The following is an 18,794-nucleotide window of genomic DNA, read 5'->3' on the forward strand; positions in this document are numbered from 1 at the left end:
TTTGTAAACGTGGGATGAGAAATGGGTATGAACTACAAAGTTAAGAGAGTGGCATGAGCGTTGCTGACTAAGTAATGCTGGTAGTCTGCTGTGGCGAGTGTGAAATTTGGCATCAGAATATCTGAATGTGACTAAAACCCTGCAGGACAGCAGGACCTTACACAGTCATTTCACGCCTCTGGACCTCAACCTTTACGTGTGTTAAATGAAAACTATGTTAATACCTGCCAAGACGCCAACATGTAATGTTTAAAACCAATCACTGAGAAGTAGCAGTACTAATATATTGTCTTAAAATACCGAGATAATTATCAGATGAGATAATTTAAAGAGTAGGAACTATTTGTCTCTGAAGAGCAGGGCTGAGGGGTACGAAGGGCTGAGTGAGAAGGCTGCTGTTTTCATTATGAGCCTTTTAATGCTGCATCAGCGAGCTCCTGCTGTGTACAACAACTCTATTTTAGTTAAACCTGAGTTTAGACTCTGCAGACGCCACGCTCTGCAGACAGGCAATGCACCCACGGGCTGCGGCAATACAGCGGGTTACATCCCGCGGGTGCTGTGGGTGGATCGGACCGGCCACTCGGGGCGGGATTTCGTGAGGACACGTGAATCCACGGGATTCTCGCGGTGATGGAGCTTCCAATTGGAACCCTATTAGGACGCAGACAGGCAGCCCATTCCCACCGGCTCTTTAAGGTGAGATCGGCCGGCCGGATGTGACGTAACGCGATGCAAGAGGCGTGCGTCTGCGCAGTGAGGGGAGATAGGAGGCCCGGCGTGCGTCTGCGCGTGCGGAGCTGAGGGCCCTGATAGGGCGGCGTGCGTGCGTGCGTGCTCCCGTGCGTCCCCGCTTGCGTCCCGTTTAGTCCGGTTCCGGTCCTGTGGTCCCGGTGCAGAAGTGCTGCGGAACGGGAGGCGGGCTCGTGGCTGCGGGAGGAGAGGCGAGGTGCGGCTCAGGGCCTGGGGCGCTCGGCGCTTGCGCAGGCCGTGGCGCTGCGGGTGGCGAGAGGGCGCCTGGACCCCAGGCGGGACAGTCCCGCGCCGCCGGGGCGGGGCCTCGGGAGGAAGCACCCCCAGACGGCTCCCCGATTTCGCCGCCTGAGCACCGGGCGGCCCTCTAGGATAAGGAGATAGACTTTCCGCTGCCGGCGCGGCAACAGCGCTAAAACTTGCAAAATTGTGTGCATAGCATCCCCCCCCAGTTTGGGAGTAGTTAATCCTGTTTGTCGAAATTGTAGTAAAATACAGTCTGTTTTGCACGGACAACAAACTTTCCGGCAAAAGAAGGGGCTAAAACCTATCCAGACCCTGGGGGAGCCGCTGTCAATGAAAGAACTATCTAGTCGGGTTGCGTTTAGTGAGGGGATTCCCATCCTTCGCCGTCGTAAAAAACCTGTGTTCAAATATTAAAACTGTTACCCCCACCCCCACCCCCGCTCCGAATTTTTAGTACAGTTATTGGAACTAAACTAAAAATCCCCTCCAAAAATCTCATAGGCCAGTTGCTAAAGACTGTGGACTTAGTGTTTTGCCCGTGCAATGGCTTTAGTCATTTCTGTGTAAAAGAAACGTGCTGCAAAGAGAGAAAACTCTGCATTGTGTGAACTGCAAGGCCCATGCCCTTGTGTTTCAGAAAACTCCATTTGCAGTATATTATTAGAAGTTGGGTTTTTAAAAACATGGTCAGAGAAACGAAATACGAACGAGGGTGAGCCACTGTACTGTGTTTTCATCTCAGAAAACACAGCAGTTCAAATTCTGGGTAAATCAGTATTAACCAAAAATGCTTTTTTTCCTATTCCGTTGTGTTCGCCTATCAGAACTGTTTCCCCGAGAGGCACACGTAGTTACTCCGCCTAAAAATGTTCCAAGACTTTAAAATGGTGGCTCTTCCAGGGTGGCGGTAAAAGTTTGTTAAATACCTTTTGTTTTATTTTTTAAATCAAGTCTTTAAAAATACAGCGTAAAAATGGCTTCAAAAAGGGCGCTGGTCATCCTGGCCAAAGGAGCAGAGGAGATGGAGACGGTCATCCCCGTGGATGTCATGCGGCGAGCTGGCGTAAGTCCCTCCTCCCCCTTTTAAAATCCTGGTTTGACCTTTAAAAGTCATTCTGAATAAAACAGTACTCAACTGTGTGAAATATTTCAAACACAACAGACTGCATAGTAATGACCTGTTGATCCAATATCTACACTTAATACTGGTTAGCAGTTTGCCCTGTTTCCGTCAGAGCATTTCTTGAAGAACAAATGCTTTAATAAAGAGAGAGAACATTGCAAAGCACTCTGTGACTTTCCCCAACGCTATTCCCCTTCCGACCCAGAGATAACAGCGTTAGACTGTAGTTCTCACCTTGCTTCTCTGTGTTACGTACCTATGTATGTCGTCTGTGACCATTGTGAATCCGTAAATAGCATTTACTCAGTGCTGGATATCATTCTAAGCCAGTGGTTCTCAACCTTCCTTTTGTTTTTTTTTATTCTTTTAAAAAAATATTATAAGAAGTATTACAAAGGGTATTACATATGTGTCCTTCCCCCACCCCCCTCTCAACCTTCCTAATGCCGCGACCCTTTAATACAGTTCCTCATGTGGTGGTGACCCCCAATTTCATTGTTACAAATTGAACATAATGAAAGCATAGCGATGAATCACAAAAACAATATGTAATTAGATATGTGTTTTCCGGCGGTCTTAGGCGACCCCTGTGAAAGGGTCGTTCGACCCCCAAAGGGGTCGCGACCCACAGGTTGAGAACCCCTGCTCTAGAGGGTTGTCTCACGGCATCACAGCACTGCCATGTTCTCACACAGGCCTCCTGGCGCAAACGTGTGGAAGGCTTCCCAGGCTGGGTGCCTGAACGTGAACCTGGTGGGCGGAAGGACCCGCCCCTCGTTGGTGTTCCTAGATTTTGTTAAAATGACTCCAAGTTCCAGCGTGTTGGACCCACCAGCCGTGTAGGAAAATCCCCATTTTCCCCGACCCAGCTCTTGGTGTTGTCAGCTTGGTAAATCTTTGCGAGATTAAGCGGCATTTCCTCGCTTTCATGGCAACGGCGACTCGCACGGTGGGTTAGTGATAGGACGACCACAGGATTTACCTCCCGAACCAGAACGCCGGCGGGAGAAAGGGCGCTGACCGGACGGCGCTGGGAGCATCTGGACCAGCTCCGTCCCAGGCAGACAGGACGGACCTCGCCACTCATTGCATTTCGCCGATTTATTAGCTTGAAGCCAGCGTGGTTTTGTTGCCCATTTTCCTGCCAGTTATTTTAAAACCCAGGGCAGCTGTGCAGGCCTGACTCCGTTTCAGTGTTAACTATCACGACGACCTCTTTCTCGTAGATTAAGGTCACCGTTGCGGGTTTGGCTGGAAAGGACCCGGTGCAGTGCAGCCGAGATGTTGTCATCTGTCCTGATGCCAGCCTGGAAGACGCCAGAAAAGAGGTTCGTTCTCCGTCCTTGAAACACCTCCTCCCTCTGGCTTCTTGGTCGGTTTCTTGAGTCCGTGTAAGGCTGCTGTTAGCACAGACCTGTTTTAGGAAAGTTACTTTGCTTGAACATCTTCCCCCATCTGCCCTGTAGGGGGAGGACTTTGCTTTTTTCCATCGTGTAGCTGGCAGTTCCTGGTCCTTCCTGTGCTCAGTAGGTGGCTGGGTGGGCAGGTGGATGGAGGGGACACTTGCAGGGAGCAGTGTCCTGGCTTCCACGGGCAGCCCTGCCTCCTCTTACAACTTTGTCACAATCAGCTGCCATGTTCCCATTCACTTCCGAGCCTTTATTCGAAAGCCACTCTCTACCTTTCCTTGTGCAGTGAAACAGAAGTAGTTGTGTGATTCATTTTGCGTGGACAGCTCATCCCTGGTCAGTGGTTGGCTTAAGGGAGGAGGAGGAGTTCCCCTTCAATTGTGTCACTTTTTCAGTGTCTTTAGAAATGTGGTTCGTAATCTTAGGCGTGACCAGCACTGTGGGGCTCTGTCGAGCTGAGGTCTCTCCTCAGGAGCGTGCACGCACGTGTGCACAGATACCTTTGCACACCCTTTCCTGGCTGCAGGCTTGCCCGGCCCGTGTGCCAGCCGGAGACCCCCTCAGCCCCCCAGCCGCCCAGGGCCGCCCAAGGCTCAGGTAACCAGGGCCAGCCAAGGCTGGCACTGCCGGCAGTGGCAGCAGCAGAGGTGTGATGGGGCATGGCCTTTCCCTCATCGCCAGGTCGCCTCCTGCCCCTGGGGGCTCCTGGACTGTGAGAGGGAGCAGGCCGGGCTGAGGGACTCCCCCTCCAGTGCATGAATTTTCATGCACCAGGCCTCTAGTTTACATATATATGTTGAAAGTTTCTAAGTAGCACCTTACAAGTGAGAGTCGAAGTAAATATTCCCTCTCTTTTTTCGGCCTGTTGTGTTTTAGAACAGTTGTTACCTTTTGTGTCCATGTGTGGGCCAGTTCAATATCTAAAAGGAGTAAAAGAGAATCTATACTTCACATATTTATTTTCTTTTTATTGTTTAATTTTGCTTGGTTTTAAAACAACAGTGGGATGTTTATAGTATCTAAAAGTAATTCTAAATAACAGATGTTGCTCTAAATATGGACTACATTGTCATTTTGTAATTTGCTTAATGACTAAATTTTTAAAACTTTTTTAACATCTGAAAGCATTGTTAAAAAAAATTTCCAGTTTGTAATTTTAGCAAATTTGAAATCATTAGATTTCTAGGGTGTTTTGGCGTTTGGGATACTGAAATATTACATCGTATTTCTCCCCCAAGTTTCATTTCTCATAAGGTTAAAAATATTTTTCTTTGCCTGTTATTTAAAATTTGTTTCTCTTTTGACTACACTTCATTACTGTGTACTACATTCTTGTTGAAAAAGAACTCTTACAGTATAGACATACAGAAAGTTAAAAGGTTAAATGTCTCATTCTCTCCCTCCCCCCATCCCACACTGCTCCCCGTTAGCAGTTGGAGCATCTCCTTTGTCAGTGAGTGTCTGTATACTATACACATGTATGTGGGGGTGTATACACACATACATGCAGCTTTTACAAGAAGGAGGTCACGGTGCACCTGCAGTTCTGCAACATGGATGTCCTTTCAGACACAGATTTTCTGCATGTGTTGGTGGTTACAACATGTCATCATAGAGATACACCTTAATTTATTTAACTTTTCGGTGAACAGTTTTTTGCTGTGACCCATATTTAAAATAGGAAAGTGTTATTGACTGTCGTGTCCATGCACATTTCAAATGAAATGTTATTTCTTAAACTGTTACAGGGACCTTATGATGTAGTGGTTCTGCCGGGAGGTAATCTGGGCGCACAGAATTTATGTGAGGTAAGAACTGCGTAGAGAAAGTGTTTCCACGTGTGCTGTGTTCTGTTGATTTTGCTATTATTAAAGTATTTTGGGAAAGGGGCTGTGAATAGAATAGGAACAGGTGAAATGAACAATTCTGTCTTCATTTTAAAAAACCATTTCTAAGGACATACGCTACAGAAGTCAGCTGAGCTGGTGGACAGTAGTTTATGAACACATTTGGTGAACATAGTCCAGATGTTAGAGCACATTTTCCCCTCTAAGCAGCAAAAGAAAAAATCTATGTTCTATTCAGGTTAGGCATAGAAGGATGAGAGCTTAGCTGTCTCCTCACCAATCGGGGAGCCGGGGGCGGGGCGGCAGGGGCTGGGGCTGCAGCCTGAATGAAAGGGGCATCCGGGCGCAGGTGAGGAGTCCGCCTGCAGGGAGAGAGGGGAGGGGCAGCCAGGCTCGGGGAGCAGGCGGAATCAGACATCCGGACTGTGGGCCTCTTCCTGACTTCGCATCTGAAGACACCCAGCGCCACACTCCCTCATGTCCAGTTCTTTTCTCCTTGGAGTACCAGGGTGTGTTGGGGGAGAGAGGAGGGGTCGCTGTGCCCAGGGAAAGCTGTTTGCCTCATCTCCACTTCAAACAGCTTTTTAAAATATATATAAATGTATTTTTTATTGATTTCAGAGACGAAGGGAGAGGGGGAGAGAGACTGAAACATCAGTGATGAGAGAGAATCATTGGTCGGCTGCTCCTGCACACCCCCTACTGGGGATGAGCCTGCAACGCAGGCGTGCACTCTGATCGGGAATTGAGCCATGACTGGTTCAAAGGTCAACACTCAACCGCTGAGCCGTGCCAACCGGGCAACTTAAACACCTTTAAGAAAAGGATGCCTTTCTTTATAATAAGTGCCTTGATTGGGTTTAGGGAGGAATGTAGAAACATTATGAATTTGATAATTTTTATATTAATCATCTAGAAATACTGTTTAAAAGTAGTTACTACTAGGTTTAAGATCTTTTGGATTAAGCTAAAATCAGATTCCGCTGAAGTTCCTAGCCAGATGCTGGCCGCGGCTTAACGAGAACTCGTGTGTTTGCTCTTGGACAGTCTGCTGCTGTGAAGGAGATCCTGAAGGAGCAGCAGGGCCGCAAGGGCCTCATCGCCGCCATCTGTGCAGGTAAGTGCGGGCCCTCCCTCCGCCAGCGTGTGTCGTACTGGTCCCTGAGCCATGTGACGGGGGACCCGCCTCTTCCCCTTCATAGAGCGTGGGAGCTTCTGGATCGGCGCTCTTGGTTAGGGTGGCATGAAGGAGGTCATTTCAATTCAGAAATGAGTACAGTTCTTTCTGCCTCCCGTGCTTTGGTCTGCGCTCCGTGAAACGTCGTGTCTTCTGTGTTTGGTTGACCTCGGAGGAAGACGAGGCCCTCTGGAACGCAGTAAACAGCTTGTTACGGCAGATCTATCTCCACGCCAGGAAGGACCTCGGCCAGCACTGTCAACAGGAACCGCCAGCCACAAACAGCAGCCCTGCCCCGCGCCTGCCCCGTGGCTCCGAGGCCTCGGCACTTCCTGCCTGGCCCTCGGTGCTGTGCTGGGTCCAGCACGGAGCTCCCTGCCACCTAGTTCAGAGGAAGGTCATTGTGCTTCATAGATGCCCCACAGCTTAGAAACTTAGAAATATTTTTACTTCAATAACATTTTTTAAGAGGGAGAGGAAGGGAGAGAGAGAGAGAGATAGTGATTAATCACACACACACAAAAAAACACGGATGAGAGAGAAACAGCATTGCTTGGCTGCCTCTCGCACACCCCTGTGGGGATGGGGCCGTGACCTCCATAGTGTAATTTTGTCATAGGCGCCTCACTTGTCGTAGGTCTTTATTAAATGCTTGTCAAGAGTGAAGTGAATGAACGAATGGGTGGACTGGATGAAATGGTGCAGTGATGTTTTCTTCAATACAGTGGACTTTTTACAATCGTAGGCTAGCGATCCTCGGGACTCTGTGTTAGAGCCGCGGTGGCCAGCGTTCTTTCAAAGGGTTCGAAAGGTCAGCAGATACTTTGAAGACATCATTTGCCTTTTTCCTTCTTGTTCTTGCAGGAGTGATAGCAGCGTGTGTCGACATTATTATTTGGCCTTGGTGTGTGTGCGAGGATTGTGTTGCAGAGTTTCCCAGCTTTAATTTCTAACGGGGCAGTTATTAAGAGAGAGAACCCACATGAAAGCTAGCGGGTTCCTAAGGCCTAAATGTTTGAGAACCGCTGTGTGAGAGACGGGGACGGTAGCGGCGGGGACCGCCCCGCAGGCGCTGTCCTTGGCTCCTGCTCAGCACCAGCTTCTTGACCTGCCCTTGGGCACAGGGACTTCTCTGCTGGAGGCCTCCAGTCAGGCAGCCCTGCAGCGGCGCCCTGTTGGGGAGCAAGCGGAGGCCCGCTTAGTTGTGTAAGGACTTGGCCCCGCTGCTCCAGCCTCGTCCTTATTGCTCTCACCACAGGAGGAGGGGAAAGCTGGGGCTGGGGCTGTTCCTGCAGACGCTGCTGTAAACCACGTGTCGGTTTGTCCTGTGCCGCAGGATAGCGGGGTTATCAGCCACATCTGGGTCACTGTTTTCACTCGGGCAGGCTTGAGTGCTTAGGCCTCAGAGTCATTGAAACCGACAGTAAAAAGTGACAGCGCTCTAACCGAGGGCTTGTGTTCAGGGTCCTGCCCCACTCCTCTGGGCGCTGCAAACACCGAGAAGTGTGACGAGAAATGAGATGATTTGGTGTTGCAGTTACAAATGGGGAGCAGAAGGAATATGAGCTTAGTCCCTAACACTGAGTGAGTGAGACAGAAATTGGAAGGGAGACTATTGTGAAAAGAAAATAAGAGAGATTCGCTCAGGGTGGGGGAAGGGAAAGGAAGCCTAAACATGACGGAGCCAGCAGTGGTCCATGCCTGCGTCTAGGTACAATCTCAGGGATCCCTGGAGGGGTTGGGGGTGGCCCAGGTGTTCTTCCTGTAAATCACCACACGGTGGCACTGCAGGCTTCCTCTCGGCTGCCCAAGGGGCTCTGTCTACTGTTCACCCTGCCTCCTGCTCGGCGCTGGTCTCTGCAGTTTGAAGTCATAGTATGTAGCTAATGGGTAGTAGTACTCATTTTCCAAGTGGGATCTGGAAGCCCAGACAGCAGTAATGACGAGCTTACCATGATGAGTAAGGCAGCAGCAGATTTCTACACTCAACTGTCACATAAACGTATTGACACATCACCAGGCAGCAGTTGTATCATGTGGAAGGAGCAGCCTAAATGCCTGTGTGACCGCACTCCTCACTGCACGGCCTCCTGGGGGTTGCTGTAACCTAAGATAATGTGGCTTATGACTCCTTATTTTCTTAAAATCTTACAAAATAAGATAAAGGGTCATTCGTGAGTTCTTCAAAATAAAACGAGTGACAATTATGCAGTTTTTATAGACTTTTAAAACATGCTGCCATACATAGCTGTCTCACACTGAGGATAAAAGTAAGGTGGAGAGAGACATCAAATATGTTTGAGGCTTTTAAAAAAAAAAAAAAATATATATATATATATATATATTATTGATTTTTTTACAGAGAGGAAGGGAGAGAGAGAGTTAGAAACATCGATGAGAAAGAAACACTGATCAGCTGCCTCCTGCACACCCCCTACTGGGAATGTGCCCACAACCAAGGTACATGCCCTTGACCGGAATCGAACCTGGGACCTTTCAGTCCGCAGGCCGATGCTCTATCCACTGAGCCAAACCGGTCAGGGCTGTTTGAGGCTTTTGATTGCAGAGATGTAAGTCGGGACTGGGTCTGAAACTGACACCTGGCGTTGGCAGGAGCTTATGTACTTCCGTGTTATTTGTTTGATCTTCCTTCGGAGCAGCTATGGTCTGAGGAGCTGTTGGTTATATAACTGCTTTCTGCTTGGATTCATGTTGCAAAATGAAAGGGCAGTGAGAGCGAGTGCTCGGGTTGCTGAGACTCGAGTGTGTGGACTGTCCTGGGCCTGAGCCACAGGCCCCACCGCTCGGAGGTCAGGGTGCGATTCTGAAGCATGTTGTTCTCGGTGTGACGTGAGGGCTTAGAAAGTTTTGTGTGTGTGTGTCTTAGAGAAAAAAGGTAGGATAACTAAAGAGTTTTTAAGATCAGACAACAATGGTTTAAAATCTTTTTGGTTTTAGTCCTTATGTGAGGAACCTGTTACAAAATCTGCTTGGGATTGTCCATATCAGTGAAGTTGACATATCAGTGAACACATTTTGATGAATTTCATTTTAAGAGGGAAGAGATAGAGCAGCGGTTCTCAACCTGTGGGTCGCGACCCCTTTGGCGGTCGAACGACCCTTTCACAGGGGTCGCCTAAGACCATCCTGCATATCAGATATTTACATGACGATTCATAACAGTAGCAACATGACAGTTATGAAGTAGCAACGAAAATAATTTTATGGTTGGGTCACAACATGAGGAACTGTATTTAAAGGGCCAGAAGGTTGAGAACCACTGATATAGAGGATCGCAAATCGACATTTGCTTGTGGTTCTTCTCTTAAGTAGCTGTAATAAGCATTAGTGCCTTCATATCTCAGACTCGCAGACCTTTCACAGGAATCTCCTCCAGGGCCGGATGGTGTTCCGTTCATTTAATAACCTTACTAGTACACCTGGTATGTTGGGATGGAGAGATGGATGAGTGCAGATGTTTTTAGATTCAAGTGAAAAAATAAAAGTGCTCTGAAAAACAGCAGTGAGGCCCGGAAGTTCGGAGAGTACCAGTTGCCTTTACTTTAAAAAACTAAAATTTTCATTGTCAAGAGGATGAACTTGCTTTTTCAGATGACAAGGGTCTCCCCATCTTGTAGCCCCGACATGCGCACTGCCTGTTCCTTGAGGCGGGGCCACAGTCTATTTACCTTTGTGCTCCTTGGGTGTCAAGGTGAGTCGTTTTGATGAAGTGGTTTTTGACATTTTTTGAATTTGTGCACTTGTCAGAAGTGCTCAGTAGATGGTTTATTATAAACACTAGAGGCCCAATGCACAACATTCGTGCACAGGTTGGGTCCCTAGGCCTGGCCGGTGATCAGGGCCTATCTGTGGGGCGATCGGGGGCCCCTGCTGGCACCTGCCTTGGCCAGCCTGGCCCGCCAACTGGCGGGGCGATCGGGAGGCAGCGCTGGCCTGCTCATCAGCTGGCCCTGCTCCCCCTTCACTCCCCCCATCGCCCCATTGCTGCCGCAGGTCCACCTCCTTCTGCAGGAGGTGATGCGGGGGGGGTGTGGCGCCAGCCCGCTTGCCAGTGGGCCCTGCCCCCTGCTGTTGCCTGCTCACTGGCTAGCCCCGCAGCCAGTCGCCTCCCTCTGCTGGGCAACCGGCAGGGCGATCTGGGGGGCCCCCGCTGGGACCTTCCTTGGCTGGCCTGGGGCCTGCGGGCTGGGGGCAGCTCCTGTGTTGAGCGTCTGCCCCTAGTGGTCAGTGCGTGTCATAGTGACCGGTCCTTCTGCCGTTCAGTAGATTTGCATATTAGGCTTTTGTTATATAGGAAGGTACTTTACCTCTTGTACTAACAAGTGTATAACTTCAGAATCAAAGTATATTTTAGGTAAGAGCCTCCTGCTTTTGAAGAATATTTTTGCTGCTGCAATTTTTAAGACATGGTTTTTTCAATACACTTAAATCTTTTTATTAATCTTTTTAGGTCCTACAGCTCTGTTGGCTCATGAAATAGGTTTTGGAAGCAAAGTTACAACACACCCACTGGCTAAAGACAAAATGATGAATGGGAGTAAGTATATGCTTATATTTTAAGGTACAAACAGACCTCAAAAAGCTGCAATTTAGCATCATTTCCCACCCGTGTGATCTGTCTGTAGAGGCTGCCTGTGGGCCGAGGGGTGCTGTGCTCCTCGCTTTCCCTGCAAGTGTTTTCATCAGAGAGATGGTGCTGACGCGGCAGAGGCCCGGGCGGGGGCGGCTCCTGCTGGTGACACGCCAGGTCAACTAGTGTTTTTACCAAATACTTTGCCAGTGGCCTGAGAGTAAATCTTAAACCCGGACAGCAATTTCAGAAAGTGCCCTTTTGCCCAAGGTCCAGAGTAAAGCGAACGTTGCTCTCCTCCGTCAGAGAGGCCTGGGTGGCAGGCCGTGTCCTGGGGTGACCCGTTTCTCTTGTAATATCAGCTGAACATTTCACCTTTATTAGTTTATGTTCACGGGAGGAATTTCTTTTCATGGTAAGAAAGCACACAGGACGGGAGGGTGAAGTGAATGCCTGTTTCTCCTCTAACTGCTCAGACTTTCGTGTGTGCCTCTAGAACGTTCTCTCCAAATGCTCATTATCCTTTGTAGTTTAATATTTTTACTCAAATGAGAGCTACTCTGTCTGTTGTCCTGCAGCTGGCTTTTTAAGACTGACATCGTCTTACATATTTTTTTGTTATTTATCAAAGATGTCTTTAATTCTCTTGAGTGGCTTCTTATTTGGAGGCTGTAGACGGAGCATGGCATTGCCTGTCCTCCAGGAGTTACTGCTCGCAGAGACACCTCCATCCGATTTAAAGCACAAGGTGTATCATTAACAGCAACTCCGTGTGACCAGGCCCTGAATGTCCAACCACATCCTGATCAGTGCTTCCTCGGTGCCAGGGGCTGCCTCTCACGGTGCATTCAGAGCAGCAGCTGGGAGTGTCTTTCGTAGACAGGTGGTGTCTCCTGTGCCGTCTGTGCCTGGCGTGCATGTGACAGAGGCAGACCCTGAACTTGCAAAGAGAAAGGAAAGTCACACCTGTGTGGGAATTGCAGAGAATCAGAAGTTTCCGGTCCAAACCAGATGTGGGTCACCTGGCATTCAGCTAGTGTGGCAACTGAGTTTAAAACCCCAACAGCAGAAATCAGTGAATAAACAGACAAGACAAAATAGTATCAGAAGCTGATTTGAAGGTGACTGTGCAACTGATCCATTGTTGTGTAAATGTATGTGTGTTCCCCCACGTCCTGCGTGGTTCAGGGTTCGGGATCTGGAAGAGGTCCGCACGCAAATGAAAGAGACAAGACAAGTAATAATTTGGAAATTGGGGGCCAGGCGAGAGCCCATCCCAAGAGGATGGCCTCCGCTTGTGCTCAGGCCTCGCCATCCTTTATTCAGTTCGGGATCCACCCATAGCCCTTAGGCAGGCAGGTTCCAGTAACAGACAGACAATCTTATCAGTGATGATTGACATGACTATCTGGTGGGGAAGTTGCTTCAGCCACCATTGTCTCCACTAAACAGTGGGTGCACAGCCCTGACCTTTGCCAGGGCTCAAGGGTCACCAGCCTTCCGGCTCCTTGTCCATACCTCTCCGCTAGTGAAGACAATACGCGGCTTCCCACACATCATCTCCCCTCTCAGTCCTGCTCTGGGCTTATATTCTGAACTAAAACAAAGGACAACAGCTAACATACCTTACAGCAAAGCAAGCATTTCTCATTATATTGCTGTTTTTTAGAATAAATAGGCTTATTTTTGAGAGCAGTTTCAGGTTCACAGCAAAATCAAGCAGAAAGTAGAGTTTCCGTGGACCTGCTGCCCCCACACGCAGTCTCCCTCACCACCAGCTTCCTTTCCTGCACCAGGTGGGACACGTCACAGTCGGTGAACTGACATCCACACGCTGTCGTCACTGTAGGAATTTAATTCCTTTGCGGTAACGAGGAGGCTTTGGAGGGTTGAGAGGAGCCGAATCGGGCTTCCTGTAGTAGTTAGCATTTGGTAGAAAGAAGATGTACACACATGTGGCCTGAAGGTGTGTCTGTTGTTTCTGCTTTAGTGATGCCACCAGAGCATGAGGAGTGGTGGGGGCCGGAAAAGTGAGATGGGAAACGCAGGCGTTCACAAGGCCCGGTCACTGGTATCATCTCGGGAGCCTCACCGTCCCCAGTGCCCAGCAGGCGGGCGTCGCCATCTCTTTCCCGATGAGATTGGCTCAGAGAGGCCAGGCCCGAGCTCTGCAGGCGTGGGACTAGTGGGTGAGCCCTGGTGTAGGAACAGCGTTTGGGGTCTGCCCGTCAGAGCGTTCTGAGGCGGGGAGCTGGATTACTTCCTGGAGCCCCCCCCCCCCCCGGGCGAGGCCCTCCTGCTGGGCATCACCAGGAACTTACTAGAACAGTGCGAGATTTTTTATTCAAATAAGCAGTCCCATCCGAGGGCAAAGCAGTTCCATTTCTCACTTTTTAAAATGTTACGGCTTGGATTTTTTTCAGTTCTCACTTGTCCATCACTTTAGAAGCATCCGAATGCTGGTCACCGGTGAGGAGCAGGTCTCGGCCAGGCGACCCCCCCCCCCCCCAGACAGTGACGGGGAGGGGCCTGCGACTGGGCAGGCTCTAGCCCAGGGGTGGGCAAACTTTTTGACTCGAGGGCCACAATGGGTTCTTAAACTGGACCGGAGGCCGGAACCAAAGCATGGATGGAGTGTTTGTGTGAACTAATATAAATTCAAAGTAAACATCATTACATAAAAGGGTACGGTCCTTTTTTTCTTTAGTTTTATTCCTTTCAAACGGGCGGATCCGGCCCGCGGCTGCCCTAGGCTCTCGGAGCCTGTTTCCTCCTCTTGTCTGAGGGTAGCAGTGGCACCTGCCTCAGGGTTGTTGATGGTTCAGCGAGTTCAGGTGTTTAACATGCTTGGAACACTGCCCGGCTGCCCCGTGTGGAGGAGGGCGAGCTGGGGCAGGCCCCTCCCCGTCACTGTCTAGTAATAGGGCCCCCCCTGTACTGGTGATCGGCCTCATTGGGTTCCCACACTAGTGCGCAGGGGTCGGCGACTTTTCCTTGAAGGTCAGACTGGAAATGTTTCAGGCTTTTAGCGACTTGGGGGCGCCGTGGGCGCCGTGTTGGTGGCCTCCCCGGGTGCCTTTTCTCTGATGAGACTTCTGGCTTTAGGGCGTTTGCTTAAAGCAAAGGAAGCCTGTGCCAGATTGATTGTGAGGTGTGGATTTGACGAGCACCAAGTCGCGGTCAGCTGACTTGCTCTCCCTGGGCATCCCTTGCTAGTGAGTGGCTGTGCGCTGTTCTCCCCCTCGACACCACTAGGGGGCGGTAGTGGATAAGGGCGGGCCATCGGCTCTTCCTGGTTGAAATTTTGAGAAGCTCCGTGGAACATCTTTGAACACCTTTAACCAGTGAAGGGTGTTTGTTATATTTTCCTTGTAAAGAGAGAGTTAAGCGAACCAATTAGGACTGTGCCACCCGCTGCCCAGTCCCGGCAGCTCATCCCTCGCTGTGGGAGACCCGGCTCAGCCGGTTTTCTGGGTTAGCGTTGGAAATGCTCTCGGCCTGCGTGGGCATCAGTACATGAGGCCAGGCTGCGAAAACCCCTCACACCAGAGGTCTCTGGCGCTGCAGTAGTGTCACTAGGAGGGTTTTGATGTACTGTGTTCAGTTATTTCAGTAGGTCTCTAGATTTTAAAATATATAGAGATATTTTTTATTGATTTCAGAGAGGAAGGGAAAGGAAGATAGAAACATCAATGATGAGAGAGAATCATTGTTTGGCTGCCTCCTGCACGCCTCCCAATGGGGATCGAGCCCACACCTGGGCCTGTGCCCTGACCGGGAATTGAATTGTGACCACCTGGTTCATAGGTCGACCCTCAACCACTGAGCCGCGCCCGGTGGGCTGTTTTTTTTTAATCCTCACCTGAGGATATGTTTTGATTAATTTTTAGAGAGAGCAGCATCGATTGGTTGCCTCTTGTATGTGCTCTGACTAGGGATCGAACCTGTAACCTTGTGGTGTACGGGACCACGTGCCAATCAACAGCCTTGTTCTGAGGAGATGACGTGAAGTTGACAGGTGGTGTGACCCCACGTTGGAAGGACAGGAGCCTCGGTGCGCGGCTTCTGAAGCCCATCGTGACGACAGCTGCGTGCTTCTGCGTTCGGGGGCCATTAGGTGACTTCTGTGCGAGTCATTGAACAGGCTTTTCCTGGGCCGCCTCCTGCTCTGGGCGAGGGCTTCCTGGGGTGGGGTGGGGGGTCAGAAGGGTGTGCTGGGCCTGGCCCCAGCCGCAGGGGCAGGATGCAGCCGGAGCTCCGAGAGGCCCCTCGCAGCATAGCCCTCCCTCCCTGTCTCATTCGTGTCCCTCGTCGCTGCGGGGCCCCCCACCCGCCCAGTTGCCCGGGAGAGACAGCTGGCGCCATCTTTGTTGCCTCTCTCTGTCCAGTTCTTCACTAAGTTCTGACGTTTTATCTCTAAGCGAACCTCAGACCTTCATTTCCTCTTTGTGGCCCCTCCCCACCTGTCCCCTCTGGTTCCTTCCAGCTCCGTCCGCGAGGCCAGGCCCAGAGAGAGGCCTTGCGCACCGTGAGCGGGTTCCGTCCTCCTCCGGTGCTGGAGACGTTGGCGAAGGCTCTCGAGGGAGAGAGCTGGCGGGGCTCTGCCTTGCCCGGTGGGAGGGTCCCCTCTTGGTGCTGAGCAGGCGGTGGGGGGGGGGGCGCAGAGGGGCTGTCACTCAGAGCCCGAGAGGAGGCGTGGACCGGAGCGTCCTTCAGTCTCCGGCTTGGGCCGTCCCGTGGGGCCGTCGGTACTGTGTGCCCGGCCTTTGGCAGAGTGGGCAGTAGCCAGGGAGCTGACCGCTTGCTCAGGCTGTGTCCCTGCGGGAGGGTCCGTGACCCCAGCGGCCTGGGTCAGGGAGGAGGTCACGGCCTCTCTCGTGTGGATGCTGCGGCGGAAGGAGCAGCCATGAGCAGAGCGTCTGGGCGAGGGAGCGGGAGAGGCCGGGTATGCTCAGCCATGGGCTTCCCGTGGGGCGCGATGGGGACAGTGAGGGGCGGTTCCGTGACCGTCCAGCCGGGGAGTCCGTGCGGAGGAATTCCACCTTGTGTCCGAATCTTGCTCAAATGGAGGAGGAGCACACTTCCTGTTACTGTATTTGCAGAAACACCGCCAATTGAGGGGTGAAGGAACAGGGTCCCTGAGAAACGAGTGTGGGGTCTCCCACAGCCCCTGCCCCCGCCCCTCCAGCATGTTCCGCTGTGGTGGTGTGTTGGAGGCAGCAGCAAGTGTGTGCACAACCGGTAGTTTGTGCCGTCCGCACTGTCCACCCTCGGCCACCTTCCCCCCGGCACCTCGTGTGGGAGGAAAAGCAGTTGTCCCGCTCCCCTTGGGAGTCCCTGGCCCCGAGCCCTGATAAAGACAGGTTATCCAGAGGAAAAAGGGGGTAGTCCCATGGGAGACACCAGGGGAGATGAGTTACTTCCAGGGGATGAGTTCCGACTTAGATATTATGTCGGTAGGGAAGCGGGGAGAGGCCTCGGGGGGAGGAAGCGGCTGAGGGCGATGGGTGGCCCTCGGGAGCCGCTGGGAGGTGTGATGGACAGTGTGACCGGCCGTCCGGGTGGTGCCTCTGGCCTCCTCCCGGATAAGGAAGCCCTGGAGGGTTCATGCCATCGAGCTCCTTGGGAGGGTCCGTGTGGAGGCAGATGGAGGGGCTGGGGGGCCACAGAACACCGCCTCCTGCACTGGCTCTGCTTCAAGCGCCCACAGCTCAGAAGAGCACGTCAGGATGGTGTATTGGGGGGTGGCGGGTCCTGAACGCCTACAGCAGTGATGGCGAATCTTTTGAGCTCGGTGTGTCAGCATTTTGAAAAACCCTAACTTAACTCTGGTGCCCTGTCACATATAGAAATTTTTTGATACTTGCAACCATAGTAAAACAAAGACTTATATTTTTGATATTTATTTTATATATTTAAATGCCATTTAACAAAAATCAACCAAAAAATGAGTGCGAGTGTCATAAGTTCGCCATCACTGGCCTACAGTCACATTGGGGGCTGTTCTGCCCTTCAGGTTACAGAACTGACCCGTCAGTATTTGTTGTATGACAAACGGAGTCATTAGCGTTTACTTTCCTGGGCACTAGGCAACTTAGTACCTTAGTGTGGCCATTGGTCGGGTCCCAGCTGGTCTGTCCCTGCCCGGGCTGGACCCCTTCTCTCACATCTCCCACTGGGCTCGGGGAGCTTGGGTGCCTGGCCGTGAAGGGCTGGCCAGAGAGTTTGGTGTTCACTTCCTGTACTGATGTGAGCCCGGTGATGCGCGAGCAGGAATGGAATTGCTGAGCCATGCTCACGGTGCAGTGCAGCCCTGCAGGGCGTAACCCTTTTATATTTTTCCGCCCAGATCATTACAGCTACTCAGAGAATCGCGTGGAGAAGGACGGCCTGATCCTCACGAGCCGGGGGCCGGGGACCAGCTTCGAGTTCGCCCTGGCGATTGTGGAGGCGCTGAGCGGCAAGGAGGTGGCCGAGCAGGTGAAGGCCCCGCTGGTGCTGAGAGACTAGCTGCGGCCCTGGGAGGGGTCAGGGGCTGCTGGTCCCCCTGCCTCCTTGTGTTTGTGCTGCTGTGTGGGGACGCCGAGGCACTGCCCGGGAAGTGGGGTGCCAGGCCTCCTCAGATCCCCTCACACACGTGTCCCCACATTTCCGAACCTCGATTGTAGAATAAACAGACGTGTAGCAAACTACCAGCTCCTTCTTTCGTCTCCCATTTCTTTTGTGAGACTGAATTCATCATCAGCTTTGTGAGCAGTGCTTAGCTGTTGCTCAGGTGTGAAAGTGACGGGCAGTGCCCACGTGCGATGCGTGGTTTTTAATAGGATGTACTTGGCCTTTGCCTGTGCCTGGCAGTGTCCTTCGGAGAGTGGTCCTGGTGTCTTGTGTTCACGAGGTCCCGCCCGAGGGTGGGGCTGGATGCCATGGAGCCCAGGGGTGAGAGGTCGGCCCTGTCGGCAGCTCCCTGATCTTTCGGGAGGAAAGGCCAGTGACTGAGCCAGTGGTGATGTAGTGCAGCCCCGCACCCCGCAGGGACAGGCCTCGGTCCTTCCTGGGGCTTCCATGTGGGGACCCGATGCTCCATGGCCAGCACGGGGCCAGCTCCGCAAGGAAGACGCGCACCGCGAGGCCACGCCCTGTGTACCTCCTGCCCTGCTGTGACTGACACCCTTCACTCCCTTCTGTGATCTCGGTCACCAGTGGGACCTGGGTTTCTGGAGGCCTGTGCGCTGTCCTGGCAGGCTCCTCACCCAGCCAGGGCTTGGGGACCCGCGACCTGTGGCTGGTTGGTCAGCGCACAGGGAGCAGCCTGGTGTGCGGCCAGTGTCCAGGGGAGGGTGTGCCTGGGACCTCACCTAGGGAACCTGAGGATTGCTTGTTGGTGTGGGGCAGCCTACACACACACATTCGCACACACACAATGCACACCCTCATGCACGCGCACGGAACCCCGCTCAGCACGTGTGTGCAGCCAGGACAAAAGGCACAGATGAGATGGAAGAGGCTGCGATGACCCCGGTGAACCGCATCTCCATGGCGGCTGCGCCGTGAGGTCGGCTGTAATGGTGGAGCTGGGGACCCAGGCCTCTTCCCATGCAGAGGGGCCCTCGCCTGGTGAAGAGCTTCCAGAGTCGGTGCAGCCAGTTTT

General features: G+C 51.9%; 1 protein-coding gene across 2 annotated transcripts; it reads left to right on the forward strand.

Annotated features, from left to right (window-relative positions):
- The first annotated feature begins 814 nt into the window (after nt 1–814).
- PARK7 (Parkinsonism associated deglycase) lies at nt 815–17,841 on the forward strand. Of its 2 annotated transcripts, none has more exons than XM_070403120.1 (7): nt 815–949; nt 1,966–2,062; nt 3,349–3,450; nt 5,280–5,339; nt 6,426–6,495; nt 11,027–11,113; nt 17,496–17,841. In XM_070403120.1, the coding sequence occupies exons 2-7, from the start codon at nt 1,973–1,975 to the stop codon at nt 17,654–17,656; spliced, it is 570 nt and encodes a 189-aa protein (XP_070259221.1). In that variant the 5' UTR covers nt 815–949; nt 1,966–1,972; the 3' UTR covers nt 17,657–17,841. The 2 variants fall into 2 exon arrangements, with proteins under 2 accessions (XP_070259221.1, XP_070259220.1); XM_070403119.1 differs by having other exon boundaries at nt 816–949; nt 1,951–2,062.
- Nucleotides 17,842–18,794: the final 953 nt, after the last annotated feature.

This window comes from Myotis yumanensis, unplaced genomic scaffold (assembly GCF_028538775.1).
Source record: "Myotis yumanensis isolate MYYU_CA2020_CCGP unplaced genomic scaffold, mMyoYum1.0.hap1 SCAF_2, whole genome shotgun sequence".
NCBI classification, from domain to species: Eukaryota; Metazoa; Chordata; class Mammalia; order Chiroptera; family Vespertilionidae; genus Myotis; species Myotis yumanensis.